Raw genomic sequence first — 18,043 nt, forward strand, 5'->3', positions numbered from 1 at the left:
TTCCCTTTGTCTAATATTAAAGTTTGTATATTAACTATTCATTGTCACAAATAGGCAACAATAGAGGAAGTCAGGAAGGGAGCAAATACTTCACAGCACTGTAAATACCCAAGTTGATGGAACTTGCCAGGTTGTTGGAACCGTAGATACTGAATTACCTTGTGCTCAAAGTGGCTGTTGAAGGCTTCATGAGACTGAGTGTGAAGGAAGAGTTTACCCTGTAACGCGCTGATTTGCTCAGATGAGCAAGCTCCTGATGACATGCTGAGTTTCCTAAGCATTTGCACAATTTGGGCATAATGTTTGATATCAGTTTTATCCATAATGCCTGAAAGTGCTGGAAGATTATATCTGGAATAGAATTGTGATTCATCAATTGACTGAAGATAGTGTATTGAATGACAGGTATTTATTTCTTCTTGTTTAAGCTTTTGTTAAGACTCTTCAGACCCTTATGTAATGGGGCCCACACAAAGCCAGTCTGTTTCCATGGATACCCACTCAGTGTATTTGTAGAGCAAACTAAATTCTTGTTTCTCTGAAACTGGACTCGGGTATATAGAACTGGAACTCAAACTGGTATGTTTTGTGAATATTTATTAATTTGCCTTCCTTTTATTCTCAGGTTTGGTTACCTCTCCACCCTCCTCAATTACTCAGAGTGAAAAAGCGATGAAGCCATGGTGGTGTATGGCTAAAGTAACGGACCATGATGCAGGTATCCACTACATTTACACACCAAGGTTTCGAGTTTGGCTCGTGGAACAGAATGATTGGCTTGCAACTTCTTGAGAGGGACTCGGCAGGGTTAGTAGGATTGCTGTGCAGAGCAGCGCCTCATAATTATGGTAACAGCCGAGATACGGCTTGAAGAAGGATCTCAGCATCACTAGATCCATTCGGGCCGCCAAGGAATGGGGGTGTTGACGATGTATCCTCAGCTAACAGCAATAATTGGAATAGATAGGGTACAATTGGCTACCAAAATAGGAAAAAAATGTTAACTAAATAAAAAATTTATAAATAAATTAAATGGCAGTGAAATAAGTAAAGTTTATTCAAGAAATTGTTCCCTCAAGTATGGAAGGCCTGGAATATGTAAATGTACAGTCTCTGTCTCTCAATGAAATCACTCTCTTGAAAGGTGGAATATTATTGTGAAAGTACTGTTTTTCTCAACCCTGGTCCCAGGGATCCACTGTGTATGCTGGTTAGTGTCATAGCCAAGGTGGTGAATACATGTTTTACCATTATTGTGTGGCTGAACATATTTTAATACAGTGGAGGTCTGGCTTGTTGCCATGTCAGTAAACTCTGTTTTACACAAATTGCTTCAGGTTTCAAGGGTATGCAAAACTGTTTCTAGCATGAAGTCGCTTTTAGAGGGTAATTCATACTTCAGTAGATGTAAAACTTTAATTTAGAACTATTTTCAGCTCATTACAACACAGAGCTTGTTACTATGGTTAGAACAAAAATACACAGTGGGTCCTCAGGACACAGTTACAGGATACAGTTATTATCCAAAAGTGCCAGTACACCTGCGACGTCTGTGACAAACACCCAACTATAGAAATTATTATTATTCTCGAAGAAATACAATCTGCCTACATCTGTATCATTTCAATGGACAATTGCAGCCACAACTGGAATATCACATTTTGTCCTGCGGTGACCAACATGATCGATACGCTCTCGCGTCCTACCAAAAGATAATTTCCCCACATTCAATGAAGATATTCAATTAATTGCAGAGGGTTTTTTAACTGCGCTCCGCTTCATACGAAAAATGAGATTAGTAGCCAGTACCATTCGCTGCTTACGTAATTAAATGTAGCCTTAGTAAATAAGACAATTTAACGCAGACAAGCCTACAAACGCAGTGACATAGTCAGGCCGCATGTTGCGCTGCGAATTGTAGGCTATGTGCTCATCTGACCCTTATTAGTTTGGCAGTGTCCTTTTTTCTTATTTTGAGTGCGGGAGGATGTCGACTGCGGCGTGTCCGCAGGCCATAAGGACAGACAGCGTGGGAATCTGAGCCGGGAGGCGGAAGCCAGCTGTGCTTCAGATGCGTGGGCTAGAATGTATGCAGAATTGATGAACTGACCACATCCCAATGATTATTACATTCCATGGACAGCACCAGCGCAGTTAAATCTTTCACCCCGCCACCTATCAAAAATGAATGTCATGTCACCGCACAGAGACAGTGATGAGATCTAAAGCAGATATCATATCAAATTGAATTCTATAATACCGAACATTCGAGGCGGGCCCTTGTAACAATCCCACCAGTCTCCATTCCAAAAATATAGAGTCAGGCTGTACAGAATGTGATTAAAATGTCACCACACAATTTCACCACACAGTTTCATATGTTACGTCCACTCCGTTTGGTTATGCGAGCTTTTGCTCAAATACTTGTTTGCATGCAGTGGTGCCCATGAACTTCAATGTTTACGTGTTATTCGCTTTATCCATAGTGATCAGCTTTGAGGATTTCCACTAGTTTCCATTCGGGGAAGATCTAACGTGTCTCCTGTCAGCTCCATCCTGTCTACTGTGCTCACGGCATTGAAATGTCCATTCATCAAAGCGAGGAAGCTACTTAAGTCTGCGATGAACTCTGCATTAGCATACTACTCCTTAATGGACTGGGAATAATAGTTCTGCAGTATCATGTTTAAATTAAGTTTGATGTCCAGTAATAGCCTAGTTTTTATATTATCAGTAACCATTTGAAAAGCGATATTATGATAATTTGAATTAGTACAGTTTCGCATGGACTTCATGACGTTTACTATCTGGCATTGTGCTGCGTTGGTTAAAGTGAACACAACTTGAGGAGTGTGTGAAACTGGACATAGTTTAAATGAGCAGTAGCCTATATCTGCACAAGCATCCGAAACCAATATCACTATCCTTAACTGCTGCCGTGGTTGGAGCGAAAAAATTATTCATCCATCAGCTTTATTGCGTGCATAATTACGGGGTGGAGAAACGAGTTGTTTTAGTCTGGAGGTGCGTCCTACTGCAAATGAGAAAATCGCGATTGGAAACGCGCATCTCTCACGGAGGCTGCGGAATGTAGTGTCAGATAAGATATGATAAGTAGTGGTACTGCACGTCAAACACCTTCCTTGTGTCATAGCCTACAAGCACTGGTTTTTTCGCTGGTGCATTTTTGAGACTGTTAAGGTAAGATGTTTTTCTTTGTCAGCTAAATATTGCAACACGGTTTCTTTTTATGTGTAAGTCTAGTCGTATCTTTCTCGTATTTGCATGTGTGCAGGTGGTTTATTCGAATGGGGGAAATGCAGATTTTGTGAATAACTTCCATCACCATTGCAAAGTGCGTTGGTTGCATCACCTGTAAACTACCGATAATTTGCTGATGCTTCAAAACTGATGTGTTGATAATCACAAAAAACAATTGGGTCTTTATTGGGCCATCTGAGTATATATTGTCATACACTAAAACGCACCGGTTTTGTGATGACAAGCACACAATGTAAACATTATATACTCAATCCATCCATTATTGTCAATTGATCAGGAAACCTCGATATAATATGCACAATATACCGATGACATCATAATGCATGCACGAAAACAAACATGGCATTGATATGACTGAAAACAACTTGGAATTAAAATAACGGGAAAACATGATACTACATGGCGTAATAGCGAGATCGTTTACGCTTGTTGTCTGACTAAACCTGAGTTTGGCTACATGCATAGGTTATACAGTCTGGAACAGTTTGGTAGCTACTCAATAAGCTCTCTGAGACGAGTGTATGTGAAAATATATCGATACACACTCACCGAGCACTTCATTGGGAAAAGTTTAACTTTATTACACCTACATATTCATGCGATTATCAAATCAGCCAATTGTGTGGCAGCAGTGCAATGCATACAATCATGTAGATACGGGCCAGGAGCTTCAGTTAATGTTCACATCAACCATCAGAATGGGGAAAATGTGATCTCAGTGACTGTGGAATGATTGTTGGTGGCAGACAGGGTGGTTTGAATATCTCAGAAACTGCTGATCTCCTGGGATTTTCACGCACATTAGTCTCTAGAGTTTGAAAAGAATGGTGCAAAAAACATAAGGAGAGAATGGCCAGACTGGTCAAAGCTGACAGGAAGGTGTCAGTAATGCAAATAACCACACATTATAGCAGTGGTATGCAGAAGAGCATCTCTGAACTCACAATGCATCATAACTCTGTGGATAGCAAGTGGATAGGCTACAGCAGTAGAAGTAGAAGCAGCAGTAGAAAGATTAGTCTAATAAACACCTAATAAAGTGCTCACCTAATAGAGTGTATAAGATATCAATATATGGGGACGACCAAGTACATTGACATTACCTCCGGTCCTAAATATTGAATTCTTAAATTATTAAGTATAGTACACCTACACAGAGAAAACTGGTTTTTAGAATCTTGAAATAAAAGTGCTGCCAACTAGTATTCAGGTCAAAACCGTAACGCTGAACATCCGATAGCTGAAGCCACCATGAATTAATATTTTGAATTAAATTACGTTTGTGTAGAACATGATGGCGAATCTAATGTAATAGATTGGGCACTGAACTGCACAACACCTCTCCACCCCCTTCCCCACACACACACACACACACACACACATAAGAGTGTCAGCGTTTTTTCTCTCATAGGTGACCAGAACAGGGATTCAGCATGACCGCTGGTCTAGAGAAGGCCTGTCATCGATGCCTTTCTCAGATTGCCAGTAATGGTGAGTTTTCCCTCTCTCCCAGGCAGCATGGATTTTAATGATGTGACAGCTATGTCAGTGAAGCACAATCCCTCCACGGGCAAACAGGCTAACTGTGCCTATGAGAGACTGTGTTCCCTTGGGGAAAACTTGTGGTATTGTGTGTAATTTCCTGAAATTGTCTGTGTGGAACTGTGTGGGTTAATATAAGGTTCTGTACAATTGTGTAAAGGTGACACGGTGGTGCAATGTGTAACACTGTTGCTTCACAGCAGGAAGGTCTTGGCCTGGGCTCTTCATGTCTGCGTGGGTTTCCTCCAGGTGCTTAATTTTTCTACCACAATCCAAAGAGGCAAGGTTAATTGGAGAGTCTAAATTGGCCCTAGGTATGAGTGTGTGAGTGCACTGCAATGTATTGGCGCTCTATCCAGGTTGTATTATTGCCTCTTGTCAAGTGCATACTGGGACAGGCTCCAGCACCCTTCATGACCCTGAAATTGTTCTTTTTCTTTATTACATCATTTTGGGTAACCTTGTGACCTTTCTGTTGCTGATTCTCGCTTTTCCGAGCTTGAGGGTAGAGAGATTCTCCCAGGGGCTATGCTGGTTCTTCAGAAGGAGAGGAGCAAGGCAAGGGGGAGAGGGAGGGCGGGCAGGAGTTGGAACCGCTTTGAAAAAGAGTCAAGGCAGTCCAGTCTGTTCTCACAACTGTACAGTATAATGAGATGTAAAAACTAAGCAAGCAAGGAGTCAAAAGTAAACAGAATGTTTATGCTTTAATTTTTCCAGCATTTTTTGTGTTTGGCCTATTTGCATTCCTGGCCCTTCCTCTTACTATGGCTTACGTGGGTAAGATATTTGTATCTCTGTGTCTATGTGCTTGTTTTTTCTCATGTGCACATATGTGCATGCGTGTGTGTGGGGTTGAGTTTAATCAAAAGCACTTAAGATTGTATAAGAGCACATTAAATTTAATCTTCTGGATTCATCTGGTGGCTTGTGTTGATAAGGACTACTTTCCTCATGCTAATTCAGATGCAGAAAGTACAGTTTCAATCCAATGAAAGTGAGTTCTCTCAGAATGATTAACTGCTTTTCAGATTAAATTGTCAGCCCATTCTTTAAAATACCCATGTTTTTTAATGCTGAAATCTCTGCTAGGGTCACATGCTAAATTCAGATCACAGTTTGCCATAGCAAAGAAGATATTAAATTATGGGAAAAAATATACTGTTGCTACTTCAAGATTACTTTCTATATGTCCTGTGTGCATGTGTCTGGTGTGTATGTATTCAGTGTGCATGTATCTGGTGTTCATGTGTCTGGTGTTCATGTGTCTGGTGTAATTGTGTCCGGTGTGTTCTACCAACTTCCTTAAAGTAATTGGGAACAGTATTTTTGCAAATATATTTTTCTATCCACTTCACTAGTTATGCTCAGCTGGTACATATTCAGATCCAGATGTGCTAACTTGGTTTCCTGTATTTGGTCCTTTCTGTCCTGAATTAAAATAATCTCCTCCATTATTTCAGGAGTAAAAACCATTGATGACTGTCCAGCACAACCCATGATTCCACTCTACCTGCTTGTAGGAGGGATTGTCGGCAGCTTAAAGGTAAGTATTTACTCCTCCTGTGAACCGCCTCCACCAAAACTACACACAGGTATGCACACACAACTGTGAGGAAGTTTTCACATTAAATCAACAGGTTCTTAAAGCCCAGGTAGTATAATGACATCTGGTGGTTGGTAGTGGAACTGCAGCCACTGAAACAAAAAGATAGGCCTGGAAGTGGAAACTATTTTGTCTTTAGCTTTGACTTAAATGGCAGCTTTACACAAACTCAATTTGGCAATTTAGTTTGCCAAACTGAGGCGGCACGGATGGTGCAGTGGGTAGCACTGCCGCCTCACAGCAAGGAGGTCCTGGGTTCGAATCCCCGTCGGCCGGGGCCTCTCTGTGCGGAGTTTGCATGTTCTCCCCGTGTCTGCGTGGGTTTCCTCCGGGTACTCCGGTTTCCTCCCACAGTCCAAAGACATGCATGTTAGGCTGATTGGAGAGTCTAAATTGGCCGTAGGTATGAGTGTGTGAGTGAATGGTGTATGTGCCCTGTGATGGACTGGCGACCTGTCCAGGTTGTATTCCTGCCTTTCGCCCAATGTATGCTGGGATAGGCTCCAGCCCCCCTGCGACCCTGTTCAGGATAAGCGGGTTCAGATAATGGATGGATGGATGGATAGTTTGCCAAACTGTTGAACTACGGAAAGAAAAAAATATTGCTTTAATTTTATTCAAATTTAAGGACGAATGTTGATTAAATGTCAGCTCTTGTTTCTATGTATTCAAATGCAGCTCATATCCTTCTATATTCTTCTGTTAGTCATTATACATTTACATTTAAATAACTTTGGGATAAATATTACCACCACTAGGTGATTAGAATAATAGTATAGAAGAATTGAAATCCTTAATTTAAGTCACCATTTCCCTCCATTCAATGTCAGCAGAAAAAAAAATAGCTTTATACTGTGCCAAGTTCATAATTACAACCCTGAGCTCATAGCAGTTTATAACAACGACAAGAATAGTGATAGTAATTTGCAGTAATAATAGTAAAACAATGGTAAAAAGAATAACATTGTCATCATTATCTTTTGACTGTTACACATACAAGTTATACTCTAGGCTGTGTGTACAACACCATTATGAGAATGTTCCACCTTCAGGTGATGCTCCTCCTGTATGACATCACCAGGATGAGGTCCCTCCTCTCCAAGTCTGTCGTCATTGGTGACGACGACGACGACGAGTACCCGTGGCGGCAAAACGCCTACAAATACCAAGTGCACTTGGTCCTCAGCGCCTTCCTCTTCATCTGGTTCATCCTGGGAAACTACTGGGTGTTCTCCGTCTACGTGCCCAACTTCATCCCGCCCTTCCACCGGCCACACGAGTTCTGTCGCAAGTCGCTGTACGTGTTTGCTGTGTTCGTGCTGGCACTCAGCCACTCTGTCCTGTTTCTTCTGCTGTGCTGCTCCTTGTGTCTACATCTTTGCACCCGCACCAGCACCAGGGAAGACTATGGTGAAGACTGACACATTGGCAATGTTCTTACAATATTCTTTTTATTTTAATTATGTATTTTAATTATGTATCCAGATCCCATTGAGATGGAAAGCTCTTTTTGCAAGAGAGCCTTGGCAAACTCTGCTGACAAGATTCGTTGTTTTTTCTATATTTCTCTTTGCTCACTGAGTAACTTTGGTACTACAGTGCATTGTGGGATTTGTAGGAAGGTTAATGCAGCAGAGGGTGGAGCCAAGGCAGGGCAAGGGGGTGAGGACATCTGCTGCATACCTGTCTCCACCTTTTGTTTTCAGTTGTTTTTTGGTTCTGTGGTGACCAGTGCAGTGCAGTTTCTCTTCTGCTGCCCACTCACATCCCTGACCTCCCTTTGTGTCCAAGCCAACAGCTTAATATAATAAAACACCAAAACACAAATTAACATAAATAATATCTAGGGGCCAGTACACTGCAAAGCCATACATATTGTAATAACAGTCAAAGCAGCTAATGTCCTGTAATGTCATAACAATGTAATGACACTGTTAATATTTTTTCTACCTTAGTAAGGGCTTTAAAGATAATAATTGATTGCTATGATCAAAGCACAACATTGCATTATATGGCATGACAGAGCATAAAAATTTCTGAATCTCAGCATCCTTTGAAGTGTTACCATATTGAAGAAATTGTGTTCCTTGTACTTAGTTATTACTGTATAAGGCAGTGGTCCTGAACCTATTGACTGAGATGGGCCTTACCTCCTCTCAAGACAAAATATAGGCCTATTTTCATAAAACAAAGAACATACATCACATATTTTAGAACAGTACTTACATCACCCTTGGTATTTCATATTTGAGCACCACTAGCAGTTATTTCACCCTGTAGCAGTCGATCAAATGGGTGAAATCTCACAGCTAACTGGACTACAAGCTAAGGACCACAGCTCTTTTATTTTAATAAAAGAATACAAAACACATAGCAATTGCATAACTTCCTTTATCCACACAATATCCTTTCTCTTTGGTATGACATTATTGCATGTAAAGGTTTTTACCTGTGCTGGATGATTTGTATACCAATATATTGATGTTTTATGTTGTAATGAGGGGCATACTTTATTGCACTCATTTGGTTGTTAGAAATAAAACAGCACCGAGACTTACCAGCGGTGCTTTTTAACATTTTTATTGGGGTTTATTTTCTTTGTGGTGCAATTTTGCCACTGAATGATATGCAAATATGTTTAAGGCCAACTGCATGGGACCTAATTGTAAATGTATGTTAAAATAATGGTTACTCTGACCTGAAGGGACTTGCTTATTGGTGTTTTTTCATTATTTTAATAAAGTATTTGGTTTAGTTGGTACAAATGATCTTACATGGATTCTTGAGAAAATCTTGTTCTCTTCATGTTAATATCCTTTACTCAGCATGCATTCTTTGTGAAATATTAGAATTTAGATATTCAGCATTTTATTATTTTATTACTTGAAGTGTCTTGCTTAGTGTTTCAGCAGGCTACCAATTTGTATTTATTTATTTTAAGTAATGCATGTAATTGTAGCATTATGGAAATGTGTTTGCATCTGAATTATAACAGGAGCAATGTATTTGCAAATACCAAAATAAATCATGTAAAAACGTACATTGTATTGTGCAAAAGCATGTATGACACGTGAGTTCAGACTGCATTTAAAGTGTAGATTAACCTCCCTGGGAATCTTAACATGGCAAGATAACAATAAAAGATAAGTCATCCCCAGCATCTTGTACAAATCACCTGACCTGGATTTGTTTATTTGCACAATTCCTCAGTCAGGATGAGAAACTAATGAAAGACATTAGCTGGCTCAGCTGATTTACCAGCTTTACCTCATACTAATTCTGGTCTTTTAGGTGCATGCTGCTTTGGCACTTAACTAATATGAAGCTGCTTAGTACAACTGCTCAGCAAATAACAGCCTCGGGGTCAGCAGGTCCACAGTAAAAGGCTCAAGTTTGTTCCCTATTCGCAGCCCACAACTCGGAATCGCCGGTCCACCTTAAATCGGTTGTGTCTTTCATTGTATGCTTCGGCGGTCTTCTGTGTGCTTTTGCAAGCTGCGTTCAACACTGTTGCGGTTCGTTTTGGCAGGTGTGAACCATAGACTGTATGAAAAATAGGTGTGATCACAGCAATCGCACTCTGCTGCGAACCAAACCAAGTGAGGTGTCTGGAGACAACCCGTTGTCTTATCAAATGCATCAACACGTTTCGATACGTAGCCTTGATTCATGTTCAAACTGAATATTTTGCTCATATACGGAATACATATACTGGTATACCATCCAGAGAATAGCAACTCATTTAATTATCCATACAAGTAGCGGCTCCATTTTCGATACTAAGCGTTTTTTCCCAAAGGAAGACGATACGTCTCCCAAACGAGAATTCTGACCAATGAGAGGACAGTTTGTTCGCACGTGCCATTTGTTGACAAGTTTTGGTCCGCTGTTAAATAATGCCGTGTGAACACAAAACGAACCAAATGGAAGGTGCGACGTTGTAATTTATTAGTCCATGAATCTGAACAAAGCAACCGAACCACTCGTGTGAAAACGCCCTATAAGGGGTTCCTATATTTTCTGACATTGCCCCCATTATTCATTTTTTTGTAGTTCACTTTTAGGGCATCATAGCGCTTGCACACGGGAGACCGTGCAAAACATAACCGATTTAAGGTGGACCGGAAATTCCGGAGGCAAGTTCACTCAGTTACGAAACGCAGTTATTCAAGTTATGAAACATTGAGCTAGTGCTCTCGGTCTAAATGCTTGGCTTTGTTTTCAAACCAATACGTTGTTTAACGTGCTGTGGCCGGTCGTCGCAGATATAATAATATATGAAAGATGTCATTTTACAGGAACGCGGTGTGGTTCGTGAAAGGACTTCAGGAATACACAAAGTGAGTTGCGCATCGGAAGACGGTGTTGCCTTTGACCAGATAAATTGTGCGACCTCCTACAACAACAACATGGTTTCAATTACATTGAGTTTATTCGTGATGCGACATTAACAGAATATAGCCTAAGTAGCCCATTTATGGCAACCTCTGAGCTGATGCTTTGAAATATTCGCACTGGTGACCCGGATTTTATAACGTAGGTTAGCCTACGTGTTGTTTTTGACAGTTTCTGTAATAAAATATGCTCGTAATAGAGGTCGATGCACTAGTCAATGCCATGGTTCTAACACGTTTCAGTTTATTTTGTAATGTTTTAATTTCATTTTAATAATAAATAATGTTTCATTATTACAGGCGTATTGCAATTTCCCATTCCAATTTAGAGGTCTCCAACTAGAGTTTGGCTCTAATTATCATGGTTGACAAGTCCGTACTAATCACTTGTGGGCTGAATGGAATAAATCATTATCTGCCTTAAATCAGGAGGGCATAACACAAGTTATCGTAGCAATATATTTGATTGATTTATTTCCACCATTAAAATAGTTTAATATGTTTTTGTTTTTGTCTTCATCTTCCAAAGAGCAATAGGGGAGGTTGGAGTTGGTTGTAAGGAGGCGGTACTGAAAAGCTACTTGTAATTTTTATTACATTTTATAATTTCTTTTGTCTTTAAAGTATTATCATGATCTCGTTTCGGTGTTTTTTCTTTTGTATTGTAGTCGACAATAATAATTTGAGACAATAATTTGAGACAATATTTAGATTTTGTTGTTTATTTGATAAGATCAAAACATAAAATAGTTGTGCAAAGACTATAGTTTAAGACGGAGTCACAGCTGTGCTGATATACAGTATAACAGCACTCCCTCTCGTGTGATATTGCTTAATTATGTAGTAATTTGTAATTTGGTTATGGTTTTAATCACCTTACCTGGATGTTCCCTAATGTTTGCTACCTTCCATTATTTGTGAGACTAATGGTAATGAGCTATGGTTGTGTGTCTTGCAGAGGAGGGTATGAAACTGCCGCTAAACATTTCGTTGCTGGGGACCTGGATGTGAATTTAAGTGGCAGGGACTTCATGATCACAGGGGCCAACAGTGGCATTGGGAAAGCCACAGCCTTTGAAATTGCAAAAAAGGGTACGCGTAAATGTACAGCAGCTCCTGGGTGATCCACAGCTATAACTGTTATATTAATATAATATAAATATATATATTATATATAGGTACATCGACACTTCTCAGTTCTGAGAAGACCATGTCATTGATCTGCATTGGTTTATTTTTTTGAAATTTACAGAATTACATTTCTGTTCTGTCATGACAGGTTCTTAGACTCGGTCATGAATATTGTCAAGATAATCACAACACACACACGCCGGCATATCAGGGGCTTCAGTGCTGTTATCCTATGTGTCCGTACGCAGGTGGGACTGTACACCTCGTCTGCAGGAACAAGGACAGGGCTGAGGAGGCCAGGAGGGAAATCGTGGAGCAGAGCGATAATCAGGTAAAGACTGGCAGGGTACCTGTCACCCACTGTTTGACCTGCTCAATTATACTCTGTGATTACACAGAAAAAGGATAAACCAACTAATGTGTGCAAGAGCAAAACAAACCTTACTGCAGCAATGCTTTGTGTCATACAGGACAAATTCCTTGCCCTGGAGTTCTTAACTGATATGTATCAAGTGTTTCAACAGAAGTGTGATTTCAAATCATATTGCCTATACTGTTTTTGAGACCCAGTGAAAATCTTGCTAAAAATTCATATGAAATTATATAATTCAGTAGTCTAATCTTGTCAAAATGGAGGCAGTGGTGTATGTTTTTTTTGTACTTTTTCATCGTCTCCTCTCCTCTGTTCCAGAATGTCCATGTTCACCTGTTGGACATGTCTTGCCCCCGGCGGGTGTGGGAGTTTGCACAGAGCTTCCAGGAGAATCACAGCTTACATGTGCTGGTATGCTGTCATAGGCTCACACCCTGTGCTGTTAGAGCAACAGTGTAGTGTAATAGGGACCTGAGCTTCTAAGTCAGAGGTTGCAGGTTCGATTCGTAGGTGGGCCACAGCTGAAAGGCACATTTCAATGCTGTTTTTCTTTCACACTATCACCAAATGTATCATGGATATATTTCCAGTCACATTCCAAGCCACTTCAGTTACATAAATGGGCACACTGTTACAGACATATTTTTGTTGTCTAAAGGGTCTCCTCCCAGGTATGAGGCAGAGAACATCTCATGAACACACATCTCTCTGTTCTGATATCCAGGCCAGATTGACCCACTAAATTTCACACATCTACAGTTGCTCGATAGCTTTAGTGCATCTGTGTTTGATTCTCCCAGATCAACAACGCTGGCTGTATGGTGAACCCGAGAGAGCTCACAGAGGAAGGTCTCGAGAAGAACTTTGCCACAAACACTTTAGGTGAGAACACAGAACGCTGTCGTTTAATGCACATACACATTAGCAAACTGCATGTCATGGGCACAGCACTCCACACAAGTGCAAACACATACACACACTCAACTGTCTATCATCACCCAGACTGCCACGATTAGTAGTTTTTTCAGCTGGCCAATGTGAAAAAATATTTCCCTCCTTTCGTTTCCAGGCACATTCATCCTAACCACAGCGCTCATACCAGCACTGAAGAAGTCAAATGATCCTAGAGTGGTGAGTGACACTGCAGCATAGAATGTGCTCCTCATTTTGTTTGAGGCATATTTGAACAAATCAGGGTTCAATCTGAATTTTTCATGCATGACACAACTTTGTGGATGGTAACTAAATGATTTTCAGATGAACTGTAATCCATAATCAGGGTACATTTTCTGAGCAGTCTAGTTTCATTAACACTCTCCCTTGTAAAACTCCGAAATTGTGGCTGTGCAAAGTGGTTGTGGTTGTGGCTGGGGCTGGTGTGGACTTGCTAGTTCAAGCTGTGTGGACAGATAGGATGAGGACCTGGATGTGAATTTAAGTGGCAGGGACTTCATGATCACAGGGGCCAACAGTGGCATTGGGAAAGCCACTGCTTTTGAAATAGCAAAAAAAGGATACGCATGAATTTGCAGTGCCAAAGTACAGTAGCTCCTTGGTTATCCACAGCTATACCTTAGGTAGATAGATCATTCTAAACTATAGGCATATGGCAATCAAATTGTTCTGAGAAGACCTGCATTGGTTTATTTTTTTAGAAATGAACAGAATTACATTTCTGTTATGTCATGACCCTCAGGTGACCGTGTCCTCAGGTGGCATGCTGGTTCAGAAGCTCAATGTGGACGACCTGCAGTTTGAGAAGGGCACCTTCGACGGCACCATGGCTTACGCCCAGAACAAGGTGAGAGTGCCACGTGACTGGTGCTGTCATATCATATGGTTTGGTTTGTGTTGTGTTGTTTTGTACTGTATGGTTATGTGATTGTGTTTTGTCGCTGTGACAGAGGCAGCAGGTGATTCTCACAGAGCGATGGGCCGCTCAGCACAAGGAGATCCACTTCTCCTCTATGCACCCGGGCTGGGCTGATACACCAGGTACCATCCCCTCACTCTCTCCCTGACCGGCCCTATCCAGCACCAACATACCCTGACCCCGCCCTCACACGCCCTGACCCTGACCGACCCCATCCTGCCCCAACATGCCCTGACCCCGCCCTCTCATGCTCTGAACCTGACATACCTCGCCCTCCCCTGCTCTGACCTGTGCCCTGACCAGCCATTTGCATGTATTTATGAGATGCTGTTGTCCAGAACGACTGTGTGTGTGTGTGTGCAGCGGTGCGGTCCGCTATGCCAGACTTCCATGAGAAGATGAAGGACAGGTTGCGGACAGAGGCTCAAGGAGCCGACACCGTGCTGTGGCTCGCAGTTTCCAGCGCACCCAAACATCCCAGCGGCCTTTTCTTCCAGGGTGAGGCGCTATGATAGAGGGCTTGAAGGGGGACTCACAGGTTGGGTGTCAGACCTTGTGGCCTAGGCTAGTAACCAATTACAGTACATGTCCATCTTTTAGGTTTGCAAATCTTTTAGGTGTTACCTCGCCACTTATTTATGTCTTTTCTATACTCTGTTCATCTGTGACTGCTAACATGCAGGTTCTATTTCAATATTTCTATTGAGAGCCAATAGAAAAAGTTAAATGACGCACAGATAGTCTTGATACATGGCTGTATTTAATAAAAATGTAATTGGTGAAGACAATCAGACATTGAACAGTCACTGAATGAATCGGTGTATCCAGTTGTGACCTGAAGGAACTAATGATGTTTGTGAACAAATCAGTGAATGAACTGATATAACTGAGGTGAACAAAAAATGCAAAAATATAAACCTGTTTGGAGAGAGCACTGTTGAGTTAACAACGTGGGGCTGAACATGCCCAATTCTCAGCCTAATTTAGAATGTCCAATTCAACTATTTTGGCATTGGCACAGTGCAGATTTAATCGGAGACCGTGGGGCTCATCCAAGCACCACAGCATGGTGTCTCCACCGAATGAGCCACTGAGCAGCCTTAAAATTTGTATCATTTGTTAGCTTGCAGCACAGGCTTTTCTGCTGCAAGGAATCACTGAACAAATCTGTGTTGAACAAATGCAGGCTAAACGTGGGTCCTTTGAGTTGTTTGTTCACAAATATCTAACTGGGAGTACTACTGAGCAAATCCGTGAACAAATCTTTTTTGTAAACTGAATCAAAAGACTCAAGTCACTGAAAAGTCCTCAGACAAGTGTTATTTACAAGACAGCTTATCCCTCCATGTGATATGTAGTATTGAGGGCTTCAATTAATATTACAGGGGGTTTCAATGGGTAATTGAGGGACTTATTTAGCTTTTTGGTGATTGAAGGGTGAATCCATATGCACTTGGTCGACTTTTGCCTTTCTTCTTTCCCACAATGCACCAGACCGTAAGGCTGTATCCACCCACCTCCCCCTGGCTGCCTCCCGCTCTACACCAGCCAATGAGGAGAGGCTAGAGGCAGAGCTGGAGCAGCTGTCACAGAAATTCATGCCACACCCACAGTAGCCAAGTCAACTGTCTGAACAACCAATCAGTTCACTCCTGATAGCAACTGTTGAACAAAACCTAAATTATGTTATTTTATGTGGATACTTATTTTAAAGGCCCACTTATTTACATATATTACTCATATTTGGCTGCTAGTAAAATACTAATGACTTACAAGCAAAAAGACAAAGATATGGTACAATAGTATAGATGTATTCTCATAATGAAATTAACGGTACAGATCCTCATAAAAAGCACTTCAAAAGGACAAATAGGTATTTAGAATTATGAACCGACAGAACTTTTTTGTTCATCTTCCGTCTTCCACATTTAATTCTTGTTTTATATAACAGTTATGCTATGCACGGTTTTGTATGTCACTTTGGATAAAAGCATCTGCTAATGTAAAGGAATAGTTAATGAATGTTTTTCCAAATAAACCATGCCTAACTACCTCAGATATACTTGACATCATCACAGTAGCCTAAGAGAGTGTTCAGTTCAGTGGTCAAAGTAAAGTTTTTGCCCAGGTTTCCAAGATGGCAGTGCAAGACAGTAAAAACTATGCACTCATTCCAATCCCTTATTTGTCTTTGCATTTTCTTTTAAGTTCTTGCCCCTAGTTCCACCCATCGAGAGAGGCTAGGAAAAGAGGAGGAAATCAGGAAAACGTGAATCAGGCAAATGGAATATCCTCGCTCCTTCAAACGTTAGTTTGTATCCTCGTCAGTTACAGATGTGGCAGATGAGGAGAGGTGGACCCACTGGTCGATCATTTATACGTCATGCTGTAGTGAAAAAATACTAAGGATGCACTCGTGTTTTCCCACGAGAAAGGAAAGTTAAAAAGTTCTTAAATGTTCCTTCTAGGAGCTAGAAATGAAGGGTTTGGAATGTCCTTAAAGATGGTGGACCTCGATCGATTAGGAGCAAGAAAAATATTGAAGTGGATAAAAATAAGGAATTGGAATGAGTGCTATGAGTACCAACTTATTATTTAATAAATTTTCTCATAAAGCAATTGAAAGTTCTGTGGAAATTACCTGGTGGGCCTTTACGAGTCAATCTTAATGTTTGATATGTCTAAATCCATAGTGATTGTAAATTGTTGTGTAATATTTTGTTGTGTAACAGCCAAAAACTGAGCCCCCAGAGTTCCAAGCCTGAGGCCATGAGCCTTGCTCCTTTACTTACCTGGAAATTGATCGAGGTCCGTCATCTTTAAACATATTCTAATCCATTAAATATTCCTTCAAGGAGCTAGGAGCTAGGATTAGAATCCGAAGATTTCTTGAGCAAGGAAACACAAGCGCATCCTTTGTGGAAGTATTTTTTTGTGATGGGTGGCATGACCTGTGGATCCACCTCACCTCATCTGCTATGCATCTGCCATCTTTATGTAACTGACGTGGCTTCAAACTAACATTTGAAGGAGCAAGGACAATTATCTATCAGCCTGGGAAAATGCTAATCTGAGTTTACAATTGAATTTTGTACATGACATTCATTTATTTTATCTGTTTTAACATACCTCAGCTGCAAACAATTTTTTTTACTATAATAGAACGTATTGTTTATTTAACATTTTGTGAATGTTATATAACTGCTGTCATTTTTAATTAATTGCCAATTCCCAAGAAAAACTAACATGCATATACAACATTTAAAATTACGGCAGCACATCTGTGGTAGTAGGCAATCAAACTGAATTTAACATGCAAGTGTTGCGTGTAAACATCATCGTCAGTCTTCGTCTGTGCTTAATGAGTAGCTATTACTTCATTAACCTAGATTATTCAGGTGCTGCAAATAATTGTTTGAGAAGTGGCTTGACAAAGAGGCTCTTAACTGCTAGCTGGTGGAGGACTGAATTGCCATGCGAGAAAAGACAGTGAAATAAACCTGTGGCCCCCTTCACATGATACGAACACAGTTCTGTCAAGGGTCTGATAAAACGGAAAATGGGCTTTGGATTTTACAGATCAGCCTGACCAATGTAACAAAGGTTCATGCTTTACAACTTTAAAAAGAAAGCCAGATTGATGGAGACTGGTCATAATGAAGTCTGTCATTTCAATCTTTTGTAAGACTATACCCTTCTGAATCAATAATGTGGTAATTATATTGTAGTCTTTTGTTAAGTGGTCCATTGTTCTGTGATTGTACTGAAGAAACTGCACTGGTTAATACATCTTTATTATTCATGCATCTGTGGTGTGTGTGTGTGTGTGTGTGTGTGTGTGTTAC

The 18,043-nt window shown here is 40.7% G+C and overlaps 2 protein-coding genes across 4 annotated transcripts; both read left to right on the forward strand.

Annotated features, from left to right (window-relative positions):
* The first annotated feature begins 2,888 nt into the window (after positions 1-2,888).
* Positions 2,889-9,598, forward strand: LOC133124984 (transmembrane protein 272-like). Its single transcript, XM_061236624.1, has 5 exons — positions 2,889-3,201; positions 4,694-4,773; positions 5,542-5,601; positions 6,285-6,367; positions 7,480-9,598. Exons 2-5 carry the CDS (start codon positions 4,716-4,718, stop codon positions 7,846-7,848), a joined length of 570 nt encoding a protein of 189 aa, XP_061092608.1. The 5' UTR covers positions 2,889-3,201; positions 4,694-4,715; the 3' UTR covers positions 7,849-9,598.
* A 777-nt stretch (positions 9,599-10,375) lies between these two features.
* On the forward strand, positions 10,376-18,004 carry LOC133123403 (dehydrogenase/reductase SDR family member 12-like). Of its 3 annotated transcripts, XM_061233864.1 has the most exons (11): positions 10,376-10,563; positions 10,726-10,767; positions 11,780-11,913; positions 12,201-12,283; positions 12,644-12,736; positions 13,126-13,207; positions 13,395-13,456; positions 14,022-14,126; positions 14,230-14,320; positions 14,562-14,696; positions 15,693-18,004. In XM_061233864.1, the coding sequence occupies exons 3-11, from the start codon at positions 11,853-11,855 to the stop codon at positions 15,812-15,814; spliced, it is 834 nt and encodes a 277-aa protein (XP_061089848.1). In that variant the 5' UTR covers positions 10,376-10,563; positions 10,726-10,767; positions 11,780-11,852; the 3' UTR covers positions 15,815-18,004. The 3 variants fall into 3 exon arrangements, with proteins under 3 accessions (XP_061089848.1, XP_061089847.1, XP_061089849.1); XM_061233863.1 differs by lacking the exon at positions 10,376-10,563 and having other exon boundaries at positions 10,574-10,767; XM_061233865.1 differs by lacking the exons at positions 10,376-10,563; positions 11,780-11,913 and having other exon boundaries at positions 10,577-10,767.
* Positions 18,005-18,043: the final 39 nt, after the last annotated feature.

Source organism: Conger conger, chromosome 3 (assembly GCF_963514075.1).
Source record: "Conger conger chromosome 3, fConCon1.1, whole genome shotgun sequence".
In the NCBI taxonomy this organism is placed as follows: Eukaryota; Metazoa; Chordata; class Actinopteri; order Anguilliformes; family Congridae; genus Conger; species Conger conger.

Bases quoted from the DNA above. Each gene is read 5' to 3' on its own strand.
- LOC133124984 (XM_061236624.1), top strand. From the start codon at position 4,716: ATGACCGCTGGTCTAGAGAAGGCCTGTCATCGATGCCTTTCTCAGATT. The intron at 4,774-5,541 runs GTGAGTTTTCCC...TAATTTTTCCAG, and splicing joins TTCTCAGATTGCCAGTAATG to CATTTTTTGTGTTTGGCCTA. The intron at 6,368-7,479 runs GTAAGTATTTAC...TTCCACCTTCAG, and splicing joins GGATTGTCGGCAGCTTAAAG to GTGATGCTCCTCCTGTATGA.
- LOC133123403 (XM_061233863.1), top strand. From the start codon at position 10,712: ATGTCATTTTACAGGAACGCGGTGTGGTTCGTGAAAGGACTTCAGGAA. The intron at 12,284-12,643 runs GTAAAGACTGGC...CCTCTGTTCCAG, and splicing joins TGGAGCAGAGCGATAATCAG to AATGTCCATGTTCACCTGTT. The intron at 14,697-15,692 runs GTGAGGCGCTAT...ACAATGCACCAG, and splicing joins CAGCGGCCTTTTCTTCCAGG to ACCGTAAGGCTGTATCCACC.